Source organism: Passer domesticus, chromosome 19 (assembly GCF_036417665.1).
Source record: "Passer domesticus isolate bPasDom1 chromosome 19, bPasDom1.hap1, whole genome shotgun sequence".
NCBI classification, from domain to species: Eukaryota; Metazoa; Chordata; class Aves; order Passeriformes; family Passeridae; genus Passer; species Passer domesticus.
This window is the reverse complement of record NC_087492.1, coordinates 11,567,867-11,583,068: the sequence shown is the minus strand read 5'-3', so window position 1 is coordinate 11,583,068 and position 15,202 is coordinate 11,567,867. Positions and strand designations below refer to the sequence as shown.

At 49.7% G+C, this 15,202-nt stretch overlaps 1 protein-coding gene across 9 annotated transcripts in view; it reads right to left on the bottom strand.

The window, feature by feature from the left end:
- The window catches only part of AUTS2 (activator of transcription and developmental regulator AUTS2), a 778,310-nt gene that overhangs the window by 22,010 nt on the left and 741,098 nt on the right, over nt 1–15,202 (bottom strand). For 4 of the 9 annotated variants that reach the window (XM_064394839.1, XM_064394832.1, XM_064394836.1 and 1 more), the window contains 4 exons: nt 6,059–6,566; nt 3,942–4,195; nt 2,304–2,545; nt 1,845–1,889 (listed from right to left, as the gene is read on the bottom strand). In XM_064394839.1, coding sequence (XP_064250909.1) covers nt 1,845–1,889; nt 2,304–2,545; nt 3,942–4,195; nt 6,059–6,566 — 1,049 coding nt within the window. The remainder of the gene's footprint in view (nt 1–1,844; nt 1,890–2,303; nt 2,546–3,941; nt 4,196–6,058; nt 6,567–15,202) is intronic. The other 5 variants (XM_064394834.1, XM_064394838.1, XM_064394833.1 and 2 more) reach the window with 4 other exon arrangements.

Here is a 15,202-nt window from a genome sequence, read left to right as displayed (position 1 = left end):
TCTCACAATACTAAAAGAGAAGAAATAGCACTGATTTAAAACTCAACATTAGCTTCTATGTGAGCTGTACTCCCTGTTCCAAAGTAGATGGATTTTAATTCTCAAACAGACCTTGTTCTCCCACAAAGTTCACCCACACTCACTGCCAGCTTTGAGGTATCTGAGCTCCAGTGTGGATCTACAGTGGGAGCTCTTGTCCCCACAACAGCTCTGTGGAAGTGCCACATTCAGACAGTATTTGTATTTCTCCTGTCCTGTGGGTGTGCCCCCAGCACAGCTAAGGTCACTCCCATTCCCTGTGCCCTGACCCGTCCCGGGGGAGGGACCAGGGGACAAGGAGCTGGCCTGGCCTGGCTGGGGTCACAGACAGGCTGTTTCCCCAGTGCAGACACCACAGGCATCCCCTGGCAGCAGCTGTCCCACAGTGACCACAGGGCAGCCCCTTCCCCAGGACAAACCTTTCCCCAGGGAGGGCAGGGGAGACCAGGTCCCTGCCTTGGCCCCTGCAGGGCTCCCTGGCTAAGAAAGCACAGCATGGAGCTTTCCTGACCTTGCAGGGGTGAGGCCATAACCTTTGCAATCCAGGTAACTCCCAGATTTCTGAGATTATTTGACTGAATTTGAACAGCAGATACAGCTGGAGACTTCTGCAAGGCTTCCTATCCTACACTGCCAGCTTCTGTGCTTGATTTGTCTAAAATTCATGTACTATCTCCCAATTCCATGTTCCTGCTGGGATCCACAGGCCACATTGATGACAATCTCCTGAAGCCACATGAAGCTCAGCAAACCAGAGTGCAATTGAACACTGGTGCAGGTGAGCAGCAGTGCTCTTTGGAGTGGAAGTGGGAATGTCTGCCCAGTGTTCCTGGAGCTCTGAGTCCCAGCTCCTCAAATGAAGTGCCAGACATGGACAGGACAGCTCAGGGCAGGACAGGCTGGGAGCAGGGGCTGTGTTTAATCCAGACACCATTGTCTTAACCAGTTTTTTTTGCCCAGTTCCACTTCTAAGCAAAACCAACACATAAAGCCAAATGCTCTGCAGATTTCTGAGTGCTGATGCAGTACTCCTTCTCTCATCAAAATATTGCTCTTGGATTAAGAAACTCTTGCCAGACACCTGCCTCTGCCAATAGGATGAAGAAAATACAACCTAGAGTTCAGCAGCAAATCAATCAGCAGATTCAAACCCTTAGGAGCAGAAGCTTTACATGTAACTGGAATTTTAAAAATCAGTTCATCATGATAAGTAGCATTTTTGGTAGCTTAAGTAAACACATCTAGTGCATAGCTGGATTCATGTTGCTGTCATCACACGGAGCTTTCAAAACATAACAAGCCCAGTGGATCAGATGAGCCTTTGAAATCTGAATAATAAGACAGGTTTTCAGATTTTATCAAACAAAGTATGATAGATTGGGAAAACTATTAGATTATCTATCCCTGAAGGATTTGTCTGATAGTTTGTCAGTTCATTTTAAGTTCCTTAGCAAAAATATCAGCCCAAGGGTTTGTGGCACAACTGAAACACCGTGATGGAATCACTGCTCTCTCCTGCTTCATGGAACAGTCAGCCCTTCTGTCTCATCTTTTCACATCAAACCTGGATCCAAATGGTGTGTGAGCAAGAGATCTTTTGATTGGAAAAGCTGATACTGCATCTTTATCAGAAACAAGCACCATGAATGCAAGCCTTCAAAAGCCAAAGCAACCAAGGACGGTAATGGTAAATCCTGGAGTGATGATTAGGGAGAGATTTGACACTGTGCCATTGATTGAGTGGTGATCCCAACCCACCACAGAAAAGCAGTGAAGTCAGTTGGAAACAGAGCAATAAAACTCACACTGTGACGGTAGAAGGGGTCAACTTTTGTAGGATATTTGTCAAACTGCAAAGGGATCAAAGCACAAACTAGTTACTTTATATTTCCTTGCTTTACTTCTGTTGGCAAAATAGAAGACAACTTCTCTATTATTTGGCAACCAACAGAGAGGAAAAAATATGCAGAAAATTAGTTTCCAATGAAACTGTTTGGGATTTTTTCTTTCTTCAAAGTAAATTGAGAACTTTTCGGGACAGGACAAAGGAGGAGGCCCCAGAGCGAACGCTCCAAGCAGGACTGGCCAGAGCCTCGTCCCTCAGTCCTGTGCTGCCACCTGAACCTCACATTTTGACAGAGGGACAGCCCTGCCTCTCCTGCCCAGACACCCTTGGGCAGCACAGGAGCCCTTCCCCACAACCTGGCAAATTCTCCACAATACTTTTGTAATAAAGAATAGAGTTGTGCTCTACTTATCCTCACATTTCTGCCTGGGGTACGCACCATGGGCGGTGCTGGCGTCGGCATGATGGCAGTGGGAGGGATGGCGTGGGGGAAGGGCGTGAAGGTGTGCTGGTGGGTGTGTTGGTGTGTGTGCTGGTGCTGGTGCTGGTGCTGGTGGAACTCTGTCCTCAGGTAGGGCGGCGGGCCCAGCGAGGCCCCGCGGTCGGCGCTCTGCGAGGCCAGGAACCGCGTGTTCAGCTCCTGCCGCAGGAGGTCTTGCTCTGAAACAAGAAGCACAGAGGCACAGCGTTAACGGGCTCGGAAGAGACCTTGGAGATCACCGAGTCCAACCTGTGACCCAACACCACCCTGGCACCAGACCATAGCACTGAGTGCCACATCCAAACTTTTCCTGAACATCTCTGGGGATGGTGACTCCACCACCTCTCTGGGCAGCCCATTCTGATTCCACATCACTCCTTCTGTGGAAGATTTGTTTCTAATGTCCAGCCTGAACTTCCCCTGGTGCAGCTTAAGGCTGGGTGCTCTCATCCTGTCGCTGTTCCCTGGGAGCAGAGCCTGACCCCCCCTGGCTGCATCCTCCTGTCAGGGAGTTGCAGAGTGTGATGAGATCTCTCCTGAGCCTCCTCTTCTCCAGGATAAACACCCCCAGCTCCCTCAGCTGCTCCTCAGGACCTGTGCTCCAGACCCCTCCCCAGCCTTGGTGCCCTTCTCTGGACATGCTCCAGCCCCTCCATGTCCTTCCTAAATTGCGGAGCCCAAACTGGACACAGCACTCCAGGTGTGGCCTCCCAGTGCTGAGTGCAGGGGAAAACAAACAATAAAACAACTCCCCCAAGCTCTGGGGCTTTTCCAGGCCTTGTGCCACTTCCTTTGCTGTCTGTGGATAATCATGACACAGTACAGGGTAAGAAAGCTCCCTCAGGTCTTCCCTCAGATCCCAAAAACCTGAGACATTGCAAAGTTTCCATTTCCCCTCTCACCAAGCCTGTTTTCACATTTCTCTGAGCATTTATGGACATGGATACAGTCCTGAATAGATGAGGGTGGACCAGCAAGCTGGAGTGAGCAAACAAGTGGCTGCTCCTCCCAGAAGCATCCTGGGGCATGGACACAAAATTATATTACACAAATGCTCCATTTTCTTCCCATCAGTGACCTGGTCAGGCCCTGGCACAGGGTGCCCAGAGCAGCTGGGGCTGCCCCTGGATCCCTGGCAGTGCCCAAGGCCAGGCTGGACACTGGGGCTGGGAGCAGCCTGGGACAGTGGAAGATGTCCTTGCCATGGCAGGGGTGGCACTGGATGGGCTTTAAGGTCCCTCCAACCCAAACCTTCTGAACACACCTGAGCCCAGCACTGCTGTGAGCTCGGCCAGCACAGACCCTCCCTGCAGCCAGGGAAACTGCTGGGCACAGACCACAACTGCATGAAGACCTCTGCTGTGGGGTGCACAGATTCCTTGTGGGCACCTTGTGAACTCTGCCATGTTCCACTGTGGGTTGAACAAAACAAACCTGGGAGAAGCACAGCCTTCCCAACGCATCCCTCCTGGGGCAGAGGGAAAGTCCCTGGCTGCGTTTGTTTGTTTGGCTTTGCTGTCACTGTGTTCAGCAGCCTCTCCACACCACAAGGCCCAGCCCCAGAGCTGCTCTCACCTGAGTAAGTGCTCCCAGCCGGGTGTCCTGGAACCTGCAGCGTCCCTGAGGTCAGCGGGGGTGGCGGGGGCAGAGCCGTGGGAGGGGCAAACATATTGGGGTGGTGAGGGTGTGCGGGGGGCTGCAGGGCGGGCGGGAAGCTGTGCAGGGGGCTGTGGCTGGCCAGGGACAGCGGGAAGGGCGACGCCGACGGGTGGTGAGAGATGTGCGGGGGAGGCGCCTGGCTCTTGGCGGGGGTGCTGCTCCTGCTGCTGCTGTTAACGAGAGGAGGAGGCGTCAGGGGAGAGAACAGCCCCGCACACACACACAGACACAGAGACAGACACAGACACAGATACACACACACACACAGACAGACACACACACAGACAGACACACACAGACACACAGAGACACAGACACACAGAGACACAGACACACACACACAGACACACAGACAGACACACAGACACACACAGACACAAACACACAGACACAGAGACAGACACAGACACACACACACAGACACACACACAGATACACACACACACACACAGACAGACACAGACAGACACACACAGACACACACACACAGACAGACACACACACACAGACACACAGACAGACACACAGACAGACACACAGACACAGACACACAGAGACACACACACAGACACACACACACAGACACCACACACAGACACAAACACACACACAGTCATACACAGACACAGAGACACACACAGAGACACACACACAGACACACACACACACAGCCTCAGCACCTCCTCAGTCAAACACAGCACTACAAATCCCAGTCACCATTCCCACTCCTGCCACTGGGGTACCCCTTCTCCACCACCTGCTCTGGAATCTTTTGCTTCCCGTGGTCCCCACACACCTGAGCCTGGCTCTCCCTTGCTGCAAGAGGCTGGTATTGTCCCACAACAGCACAAAGGAGTAATCAGCCCTGTGCATTCATGACTTAGTTATCAGGTCCTTTCTACATCACTGCCCCTGGTTCATGTTTTCAGGCAAATGAAGCTCAAAATCACTGCATTAATAAAAATTTAAATTTGTTTTTAAAGTGAATTACTAAGATGAAAGGCTGCAGAAAATGTGAAATGAACTTGAGAAGGCAACAACAGATTTGTGCTTATTGTACAGGTAATGTCCCTCTCTACCCCACAATAAAATGAGATAAGATGAGTCAAGAAAAGAAATATTTGTGATTACACTGGCTGCAATTTTTCAGGTTTCATTTCCTACTAATGAGTATTTAAAATACGTTCATGGAAGGTTTAATTCTCCTTGTCTTTATTTCAAGTAACAACATGCTTATATTGCAGTGACTTTCAAGACAAGCAATACCAGCTTGGTTAAAAATAAATCCAGGTTTTAAACACCTCCCAGTCTTTAGTCAAACCATGAAGCAACCACAGTGCTACTTCCCCAGGTCTTGAAGGTCACACCTGCCTGCTGGGAGCTCCATTTGGAGAATGGCAACCCAGCTTAGAGTAAGGGAAACCTGGGGTCCCTGACTCAGAGGGACATCACGGGTTCCTGTGCACATGGTGTTTAATCTCAGTGCTTATCTCTGTTATCTACAGATAAAAGGTGAGGCTGATCTCACTGTGGCTGGTGAGAGAAAACCACTGAAGACTGCAAGGTGTCAGCAGTGCAGGAAAACATGGAGCTGAGAAGTGCCTGGTGTGTGACTGCTGGTGCTGGGCTGTCACCAGCTGCACCTTCATGGAGGGGCTCCTGGGCTCCTCGCCCTGGGGCATGGCAGCACTTGGGGAAATCAGATATTTACAGGGATGGGAGGGCAAAACTGTCAGCCTTCAGTGAGCAGCCCAGGAACTGGGTTTTTCTCCCCCTGATCTACACTGTGCAGAACTCCCTCCAAAAACCAAAGTCTGGCAGGGAAAAAAATCCAAAGCAAATGAACTTACAATACCCCGTTTAAGGGATCATCAGGTCACAGAGAGTGATCCTGGCTCATCTCAGAAGGAATCAAGGTCACAATCACCAAGTGCCCTTTAGTTCCCAGGGATGGATGGGCTGCACTGTCCCTTCTTTATCCAACTCCCCTCCAGGCTCAGCCCAGCATCCCAGACCCCTCTGTGTGCACCTACCTTAAGCTGTTGAGGCTCAGGCTGCTGCTGTTGTAGGCAGAGAGCGGCTGCGAGAGGCTCTGAGGGTGGGGCTGCGCAGCGGGCAGGGCCGGGTGTGCCGGGGGCAGCGGCGACTGCGGCCGCGGCGGGTGCTGGCCGGCCGGGGGCTGGCCGGAGGGCTGGCCGGAGGGCTGACCACAGGGCTGGCCGCAGGGCTGGCCGGCGGGCGGGCGGCCGGGCTCCTCGGGGGCCGGGGGCACCGGCACGGCCGGGGCGGGAGCCGGGGCCGGAGCCTCGGGGCGTGTGGCGAGCGCGGGGCTGGGGCAGCGGCCCTCGGGAGGCGGCTCCAGAGGCGGCGGCGTCACCTGAGGACGGGGGTCTTTAGGCACCACAGGCTCAAGTATTGGGTCTTTGCTGCTGTCCTGGCTCTTCTCTTGGCTCCTTTCTAGTCCTGATATTTTGGGAACAGCGGGGCCCCTAGCACCAGGGTCGTCATTGTCAGCAAGTGCGCCAACTCCCACCTCTTTATCTGCAACAACAACAACAGAGAGAGAAAATGGTTAAACGCGACACAGACAACCCAACCCAAAGCCACTGCTGGGCCACTCACACTCCGAGTGGGCAGCTCCATTTTGTTTCCATCGTGAAACTGAATCAAATCCACCCGCCCCAGTAACTCTCCTCAAAAAAAACACGTGGCAGAGAAGGCAGACCCTGTTCAGCGCTGCTGTTCTCCATCATTGTTGCTCATCGTCACTCCCTCATGAGGGAACAAGCTGAGGGAACTGACCCTCCAAGGGAGCCAACACCACATGAGCTCCATGCTTCTCACTGAATGGGGAATGTTGGAAAAGATCTTTAAGACCACCACGTTCAATCCCTCACTATGTTCACCACTAAATCATGTCCTCAAGTACCACATCCACATGTTTTCTGAACAGGGTTGTTGACTGAACCACTGCCCTGGGCAGCTGTGCCAGTGTCTGAGCACCCTTCCATGGGGAAATTCCTGCTGATGTCCACCCTGATGCTCCCCTGCCCAGCCTGAGGCCGTTCCCTCTCCTCCTGTCCCTGTTCCCTGGAGCACAGCCCAACCCCCCGGCTGTCCCCTCCTGTCAGGAGCTGTGCAGAGCCACAAGGGCCCCGTGAGCCTCCTTTTCTCCAGGCTGAGCCCCTTCCCAGCTGCCTCAGCTGCTCCTGGGGCTCCAGATTCCTCCCCATGACACAAGATCTGAACTTCAGAACGCACACTAGCAGCAGCCCAGGCTTTTTTGGTTTGGATGATCATGGAGAGACTTACTTCTATTTCCCAACTCTTTAATAATAATGAATATAATAAAATTATAATTATATTCATTATTATTAATTTTTAACATCCGTACATTGGAGTTTTGCTGACTGTTGCTCCACAGCAATTTCCCATTGGAACTGCTCCCCAAACCTTCTGCCATTGTGGCTCTGATCCATGGCACCCCTTGGAACAAATCTGGGGGAATGTTGCTGACCCAAGACTGAGAAAGGTTCAAGGCAGATGAGGGATCATTTAGGGCCCATTTAGGGCCATATTGCACAACTGCTTGGAACAGCTGGACTTACACCTTCATCAACTACAGAAACACAGCCCAAGGAAAATATGCAAGGTTTGAAGGGGCTTTGGACAAGCTTAGAATTTTAAAAGTGTTCAGTGTTCTAAATAACCCTGAGAGAAGACAACCTTACTCCTCCTTCTGCCAGTTTTAAGGGGTAAAATTACTAAATGCATAATGAAAGAATATCCATTCAGAGAAAATTGTTGACAGGTCCTTTGTGCAAACCCTGAACTAAAAGAGTGAAATTCAGAGGATGGGGAATGACCTCTTCCAGCCCATGGTCTGGGCACATGTTTGCTAACCATCACATCCCTGGGGCCAGCCTGGCAGCCACGTGTCACAAACATGGCATCATTTGGGTTTAATTTCATTAACAGATCAAAAATAAACCACACCAGGACATGCTCAATAAGTGTTTTACAGGCCCAGTGCAAGGGTAAACAGCCTGGCAAAGCAGAGGATTTTCATAGGTTGTAGACAGGAGGTGGGGAAAAAGGGGACAAAGGGAGGTAAAGAGGAGAAAAAGGAAGCAAGAAAGAGGAGGAAAAGGTAAACAGGCTTATATGATGAGGACCTTCTTCAATCACTCCTGGAATATCTGTAACAGGCACAGAGGCTTCTCCATCAACTTGGATGGGACGATTATGAGAGCAAGAGTGGGACTCCAGAGGGATAAAAACAATTACTCTGCCATATGCCCAAGGTCTATCTCACTGCAATAAACTGCAGGTTCTAGGTAAAGGAAACTTTGCTTCCATTAACTCTTTGGATCAATCTTCTTTGATCAAACACTATTACAAGTTAGAATGTTATCGATGCCGGGCGACCCCAATGTAGGGAATAATGTGCTCTGACTCATTTCACATGTGCAGAACAACAGGAGAAGCAAGTAGAGATAGGAATTGTTTTCTCTTCTCTGAGCTTCTCATTGCCTTCCCAGGAAAAATCCTGGGAGAGAGTATTATGTCTCTCTCTGCTCAGAGAATGTGAATGCCACAGAATGTGATCCACACATGTGTTAAGGCAGGTCCCCCAGGAGGAGAGAAATGAGCAACACTTTGTTCAGGAAGAGGTGGATCTATGTTCCCAGTCCTTATGGGTGTAGGAGTTACAAGTTTTTGGGTTTGAGTTTTTTTACATAATGGCTTTGAGGACTCAGGCTTGTCACCAGCAATGCCTTACTACATCGCTCTAGCAGGTGGTCTGGAAATCCTGCAGAGGTGATACTTCCAAACCTATAGAGAACACCTTGCTCTTAGTGCATTCATTAAATCATTTCCTTTAGCCTCTCTCATGTGTCACATTTATTCAGCACAGCTCAGTGCTGGGATCTGCTCCTCCTCCCTGGGAGAAAAGGGCTGGGAATGCCCCTGTCTCCTGGGTGTTCCCTGCTGCTGCTCACACCCCCACTGCACCGCCCTGAGTGCCATCCCTGTGAGTCTGCCTTGGGAGATGCTGCCTGCAGTAAAAGAAATGTTATTCCCAGTCTCCCAGCAGCCATGCCTGTGGGTTCTGTGTCTCCTGAGTGACACCAGTGCACCCACACTGTGCCCCAGCCCAGCTGTGCAGGAGTCCCAGCACACACAGCCCGGCCTGCTGATAACCATGATGGATAAATCAGAACCAATTCTCCAGCCCACTGCATCTATTTGGGGAGTTGAAATCCCCCCTCAGTGATAAACGCCACCAATCACAGGTTTCATGAGGAGGGCTCCAGTCCTCATCAACAGCACTTCAAGGTTACACAGACAAGATTGCTCTTTTCCTACCCTGCCTGGCTCAGTGCAAAAACTCTGGGGGGAACAACCCTTAATGTCACTATGACACTGACAACCCAACTTTCTGAGATTGTTTATCATCAGAGGAATTCACCTCCACCCAACAGCTAAGCAAGCACCAAGCTAACTCCATTTGCTGGCTGTCTCCACACTCTGCTTTGGATAAACTGGAATTACTGCACTGGGATTCAGGAGAGCAGTGACTGTGATGTAACTTCCATGCTGACACAGGCTCCCCTTTTTCCACTAGGTTGATACTGCATCCACCAACAGCCAGTCTTGCACTGAAAAAGGAATAAAGCTGGAATTTGATGCTGAGGACTGAGGGACATTGGCATTTCCCAGACAGGAAATGCAGCTTTCACTATCTTCCATTCCTGTACCCTTTGATGTGCCTTAAATCTCAAATTCCTCTGTTTTTCACTCAAACACACAAACTCAAGACACAGAACTCGAGTCCCCTCCATGTGACCCTGCTGTCATCAGGGACCAGGGAGCAGCCAAGGCCACCCTGGGGACACCTGTAGGTAGCCCAAGTGACTCAGGTGACCCAGAGAGACTCTGCACCGGGGAGGGCCAGCAAACACTTCTCTCTGGAGACATGGATTTGTGTAATAAATACAGGCAATATGCAGCTTTCCATCACTGCCTCTCTTCCTAATGTGCAAAGCAATAAACTCTGCATTCTGGCTCCTGTGTCCCATCTGCATGGTCCCAAAGAGGCAAAGGTTGGCCAGGGGTGGCCATTGGGAACATCACAGCCACAGGAACAGCCCAGCTGCTCTCCACTGACAAAAAGGCCCTGTTGGAATTGCCAGATGTGACATTCCCAGAGAATCATCCATGCAGAACCCTCTCATCATGCCTGGCCAAGGTGTTTGCAGATGGGTCCAGGAGCACCAAAGAGCACAGGAGGTGCCAGGAGCCAGCACAGGGTGTGCCATGGCCACCCCAGCCTGGCCAGTCCTGAGTGCCCCGGGCATCCTGGCCCTGGGGAATGAAATTAAATCCCCTCAGAGACACTGCTGCAGGGCCATGTCAAACTCACAGTGGCCAAACTTCTTTCCCAAAGATAAAATCATCCAACTTTTCCGTGTCCAGGTGTGAGACAGCGGGTCTGGATGCCATCCAGAAAGGAGGCTGTACCATATCCTGTCACTCCTCCTCCTGCCTGCATCCAGATTCAGCCTCCACTCCTGGCCTCGGGCAACTTCAGAGATCAACTCAGAACCAGCACTAAATTTTCCACTTTCCTGAGAGGAAAGTTTAGGATTAAGTTCCAAGTTCTTACTGCACAAGTGGGAAAATTATAGGAGTTTTCAGTGTTCTGCAGCATTATTTTTGGGACTGAGCATTCAGCCTGCCAAAGAAATATTTTATCCCATAATTTAATTTAAAAACAGTATTAATTTTCTTTCACTGCTTTGGTAAGTTGAACTCTTAACAACACTGTATCTGCCTAACTCAAATTTTCTCCAAACTTCTTAATGCAAGATAAAAACCCCAGATCTTTCAAACCCATTTTCTCCAGCTTTACCCTGGATAAGTGGGGAGTTGGTACAAACTGTCACAACCAATACAAACCCCCAGGACATCTCTGGAGTCCTGGAATGCATCTACCCCACAGACCACCAGCTCTTCACAAGCACTTCACAAGGCTTGAAATAATGAATCGACTGCAGCCCTGATTGTCCATTTCATATTGACTGGACCTTGGTCAGGGCAGTATCTGGATGGGGAAGGCAGGTGCCAGGAGCTGCTCCTGCCAGGAGGGAGGAGGCTGTGGGTGCAGCAGCCAACACACATCAAACAGGCCCCAGAGCAGCTCAGCTGTTGTACTGGATACACATAATTTGCTAAAAACAATTCCTCATTTTTAGCACACAGTCATCTTTCATCCTAATTTCCAAGGACACTAACAAAGCATTTGATTATGCAAATGAAGAACATGCCTTCGAAAGCACAGCTCCTTGCAGCTCTGTCATCTGCTGATAGCAATTACTCCATAGTGAGCAGGTATTTAGCACAAATGAACACCAAGGCTGGTGACACACTTTGTACTTAATTATAAAACAGAGAAGAAAATCATTCAGGACAAAAGATTTTGCTACCTCCTGTTAAAAATGTTTATCCTCTGCACTGAAAGGGATTTAATTGTCAACATTGAAGTTGCAGATCAATGAAAAGAAGCACTTAGTGGGATTGCACAAGATGCTGACAATTCTTCAGTCATTGAGCTGCTTCTGGCCTTGATTTGAGAGTGCAGAACTCTCCAATGCTGCACATGAAACCATTTATTTAATCCAGCTGTTAAAGAGAACACTCTCCATAAATGTAACTCCTGTAGCTGTACACTGGGAGCATATGACAGCACTCATCTCATTTTTTTAAAGCACTTCTTGATTTAGTACAAAGGAGTGGGGTAAAGCTTTCTAGAGGGAAAGAAAGAAGGGAATATCCAAACACTTGTCTGTCAGGAATCCTGGCACTTCAGTAAATAAGAAGGAATTGCAGACAGGTGTAACACCCTCACAGACCCTGCAAGAACTCAATCCTGCTTCATCACACACAGCTGAAGGTTTATTTCCAATAAAATCTCTTGACTTCCTAACCCATCCATCTGGGAATCAATAAATGACATCATTAACTACACAGCGTCAAAGTATTCCACAGCCAGGTCCTGAGGGATGACTGAAGGGCCTCCCAAATGGGCTGGAAAACTTCCCAGCTGGGAAGTGATGCTGACAAAATCACTGGGGAATATTCTTTACTCATAATGGGTTTGTCATCAAAGAGTTTCACCTTCCTGTTTCAAATCTGCATTTTAATCAAAGACATTTAGGTTTTGTCATGGCAATCCTTCTAAATCACACCCAGACACCCAGAAACACAGAAAACCCTTGTGGGGTCAGGCTGGGCTTCCCACCCCTCCAGGACCAGCACAAGGCTTTTCCCAAGCTGGTGCACAAACCTTGGAGCCAGGTGCCTGGTGCTCATCCTATCTGCCCAGCCTTGTGCTCTGCTCCTGATCTCTGCTCAAAACTGCCTTAGACCCAAACAGCTGGGAGTTTCTGCCAGGACTCTCTGGAATTGTGGCAAAAACCAGGGGCTTTTTATGCACCTAAATCTCAAGAGTTATAGAATCCCACAATGAGTTGGGTTGGGAGGGACCTTAAAGCCCATCCAGTGCCACTCCTGCCATGGCAGGGACACCTCCCACTGTCCCAGGCTGCTCCAATCCCCAATGTCCAGCCTGGCCTTGGGCACTGCCAGGGATCCAGGGGCAGCCACAGCTGCTCTGGGCACCCTGTGCCAGGGCCTGCCCACCCTGCCAGGGTGGAACTTCTCCCCAATATCCCATCCATCCCTGCCCTCTGGCAGTGGGAAGCCATTCCCCTTGTCCTGTCCCTCCACCCCTTTCTCCAAAGCCCTTCTCTGCCTTCCTCTCTCCTCTTTAGACTGTTACAAGAGCACCCTGTGACCCCTCAGAGGGCAGAGCAGAAGGGTGGGAGTGCACTTCAAACCTACCCAGAGTAAATGAGGTGACAGTACAAACAATAACCAATTAAAACCAGAAAACACTGCAAGGCTGGATAATTTTCTCCAATTACCAATAGGAACATCACCTCAGCACTGTGTTAACCCCATCAGAGGACAAGGGGAAGAAAATATCTTGAGTTTATCCATTGCCCCTCCTACTTATTGATTTGCCTTGGCTACCGATCCACAATATTCCCTGAAATGCCCATGACATCTGCTCATTCCACTTGTGTGTGACAGGATTACTTGAATGAGCTTGAACAAAACCAGCTTTCAAAAGCAGCCTGCAAGGTATAACCCTGTGAACACTGATCGAATGTAACCTGACAGCTCAGTTTAATACACCAAGGACCACAAAGATGTGTGTGATATGTTTATACAGCAAAATAACACATCTATTCCCCCTGAGAGGTGTCACACCCCCAGCTCACCAGCCACACAGACCTGGTTCCTCTGTGAATTTTTCTTTACAGCCAAAGAATTTCTGATTTTAAAGGCATGATGCCAATATAAGCAGAGAGCTTAAAACAACTTGCTAACACTACGATGAAGCTGAGCACGACCATGAGAATTCCCACTTTCAATTACAACTATTTAAGTTCAAAGAAACTTTGCTGAGCTTCCACATCCCAGCTCCCCCATCAGGGTCACTTTACACTGTTCTCATGCTTGGCACTATTTTCCTTGAGTTTCCAAAGCTGCAGAGAAAAAAGACTGATGTCAGAGAATGACACAGTCGTTAAGGTTGGAAAATCTCTCTAAGATCAGTGAGTCCAACCCTGCCAAGGCCACCACAAACCCATGTCCCCACATGCCAGATCTGGACACCTTTTAACTCCTTCCAGGGCTGGTGACTCCACCACTGCCCTGAGCAACTGTGCCAGGGCTTATCCAGCCCTCTGCTCCAACTGCCCAGGAAGGATTCTTCTGGTCTGAGTTGTACCAACAAGTGCAGAAATGACATTTTACTGTTTCTGGTCAACAAATTGTCACATTAAATGTGTTAATTACACGTGTCCAGTAACACCCAGCTCTTTGCAAATTGTCTGAATTTCTTGGCACCTGAAAACAAAATTCAAGCAAAGGTACAAAGTCAGCGTGATTGTTCTTGTGAGCCACTCTTCACTCCTGAGGCAGACATCTTCAGGGAAGCTCCAACTGAGATGTTCGATCCCAGAGTCACGGATCCTCTGTGCCCTGCCCACACAGATCACTAAAAACACCCTGCAAAAGTGCCTTTGCACATCACCACGAGCAGGGCTCACCTTCAGGACACACCAGCTGACCTGTCCACAGAGAACACAGCAGGGGGGTTTTGTTATGAAGGAGGAGCTGTCTGAGAGCCTGAGCACATCCTAAACACAGCAGCAGGGATGAACACCAGACCCACAGCCAACACAGCACCTCAGCTCAGCTCAGCCCACAGACTCACTCATAACCGGAATATCCACAATAAATGGCAAGCAATGAAGATTAAAGTCAGATGTGCCCCACAGTGTCCCTGGGATGTGGTTAATGAGCTGGCAGGACACAGGACTGTCACAGCAGTGTCCCACAGACAAGAGCACACCAGCATCGGGGTGTGATGTCTGAAGCTGAGGCTGGCCCCAAACGTGGGGTTTTTCTATCCAAACTGGAATCATTAGCCGGTGTATGATTCATAATAGCATTTGAAAAATGTCCTGTGCTCCTCACTTCAATTTTGATTCATGTTGTGCCTTGCTGCTGAGGCTAATTCTTATCCAGCAATGGTGAATCCAAAGCCTCCAGCCTCAAAAGCAGGACTGTGTGGTGTTGCCTCCATGTGACAGGGAACTGTAATTCTAAAAGGATTAAAAGTTTACCAGCACAGCCACGTAAAGCAGAAAATGAATTGTTCACTCTTCTCATCTCTGTTTGGAAATTAGATTACAGGCTCCAAGTGAGCTGAAATACAGAATGAGGCAAATCTTTGTGATTAGCTCACAGGTGGCCAGGGAGCCTTTCTGTGCCTGAAAGCCTGGCAGATTCCCATTAGCTGCAATAATAAAAGAATGTGTACTTATCCCTCAGCCCAAACCCTGCCCTGTGCTAGCTCGGCTACCTGCTGTGCTAATCCTCAGAGCCAACAGCATCACCCTCAGCTGGGAGCTCTGAAGTTTGCTCAGCTGTCAGTTGGGATATTTGGGGTTTGTGGCTCACCCTGCCCAGCCATGGGGCCCCACTGCACCCTGAGCACTGGGAAGGACTGGGGTGCTCACCCTGCCAGCCCCACGCTG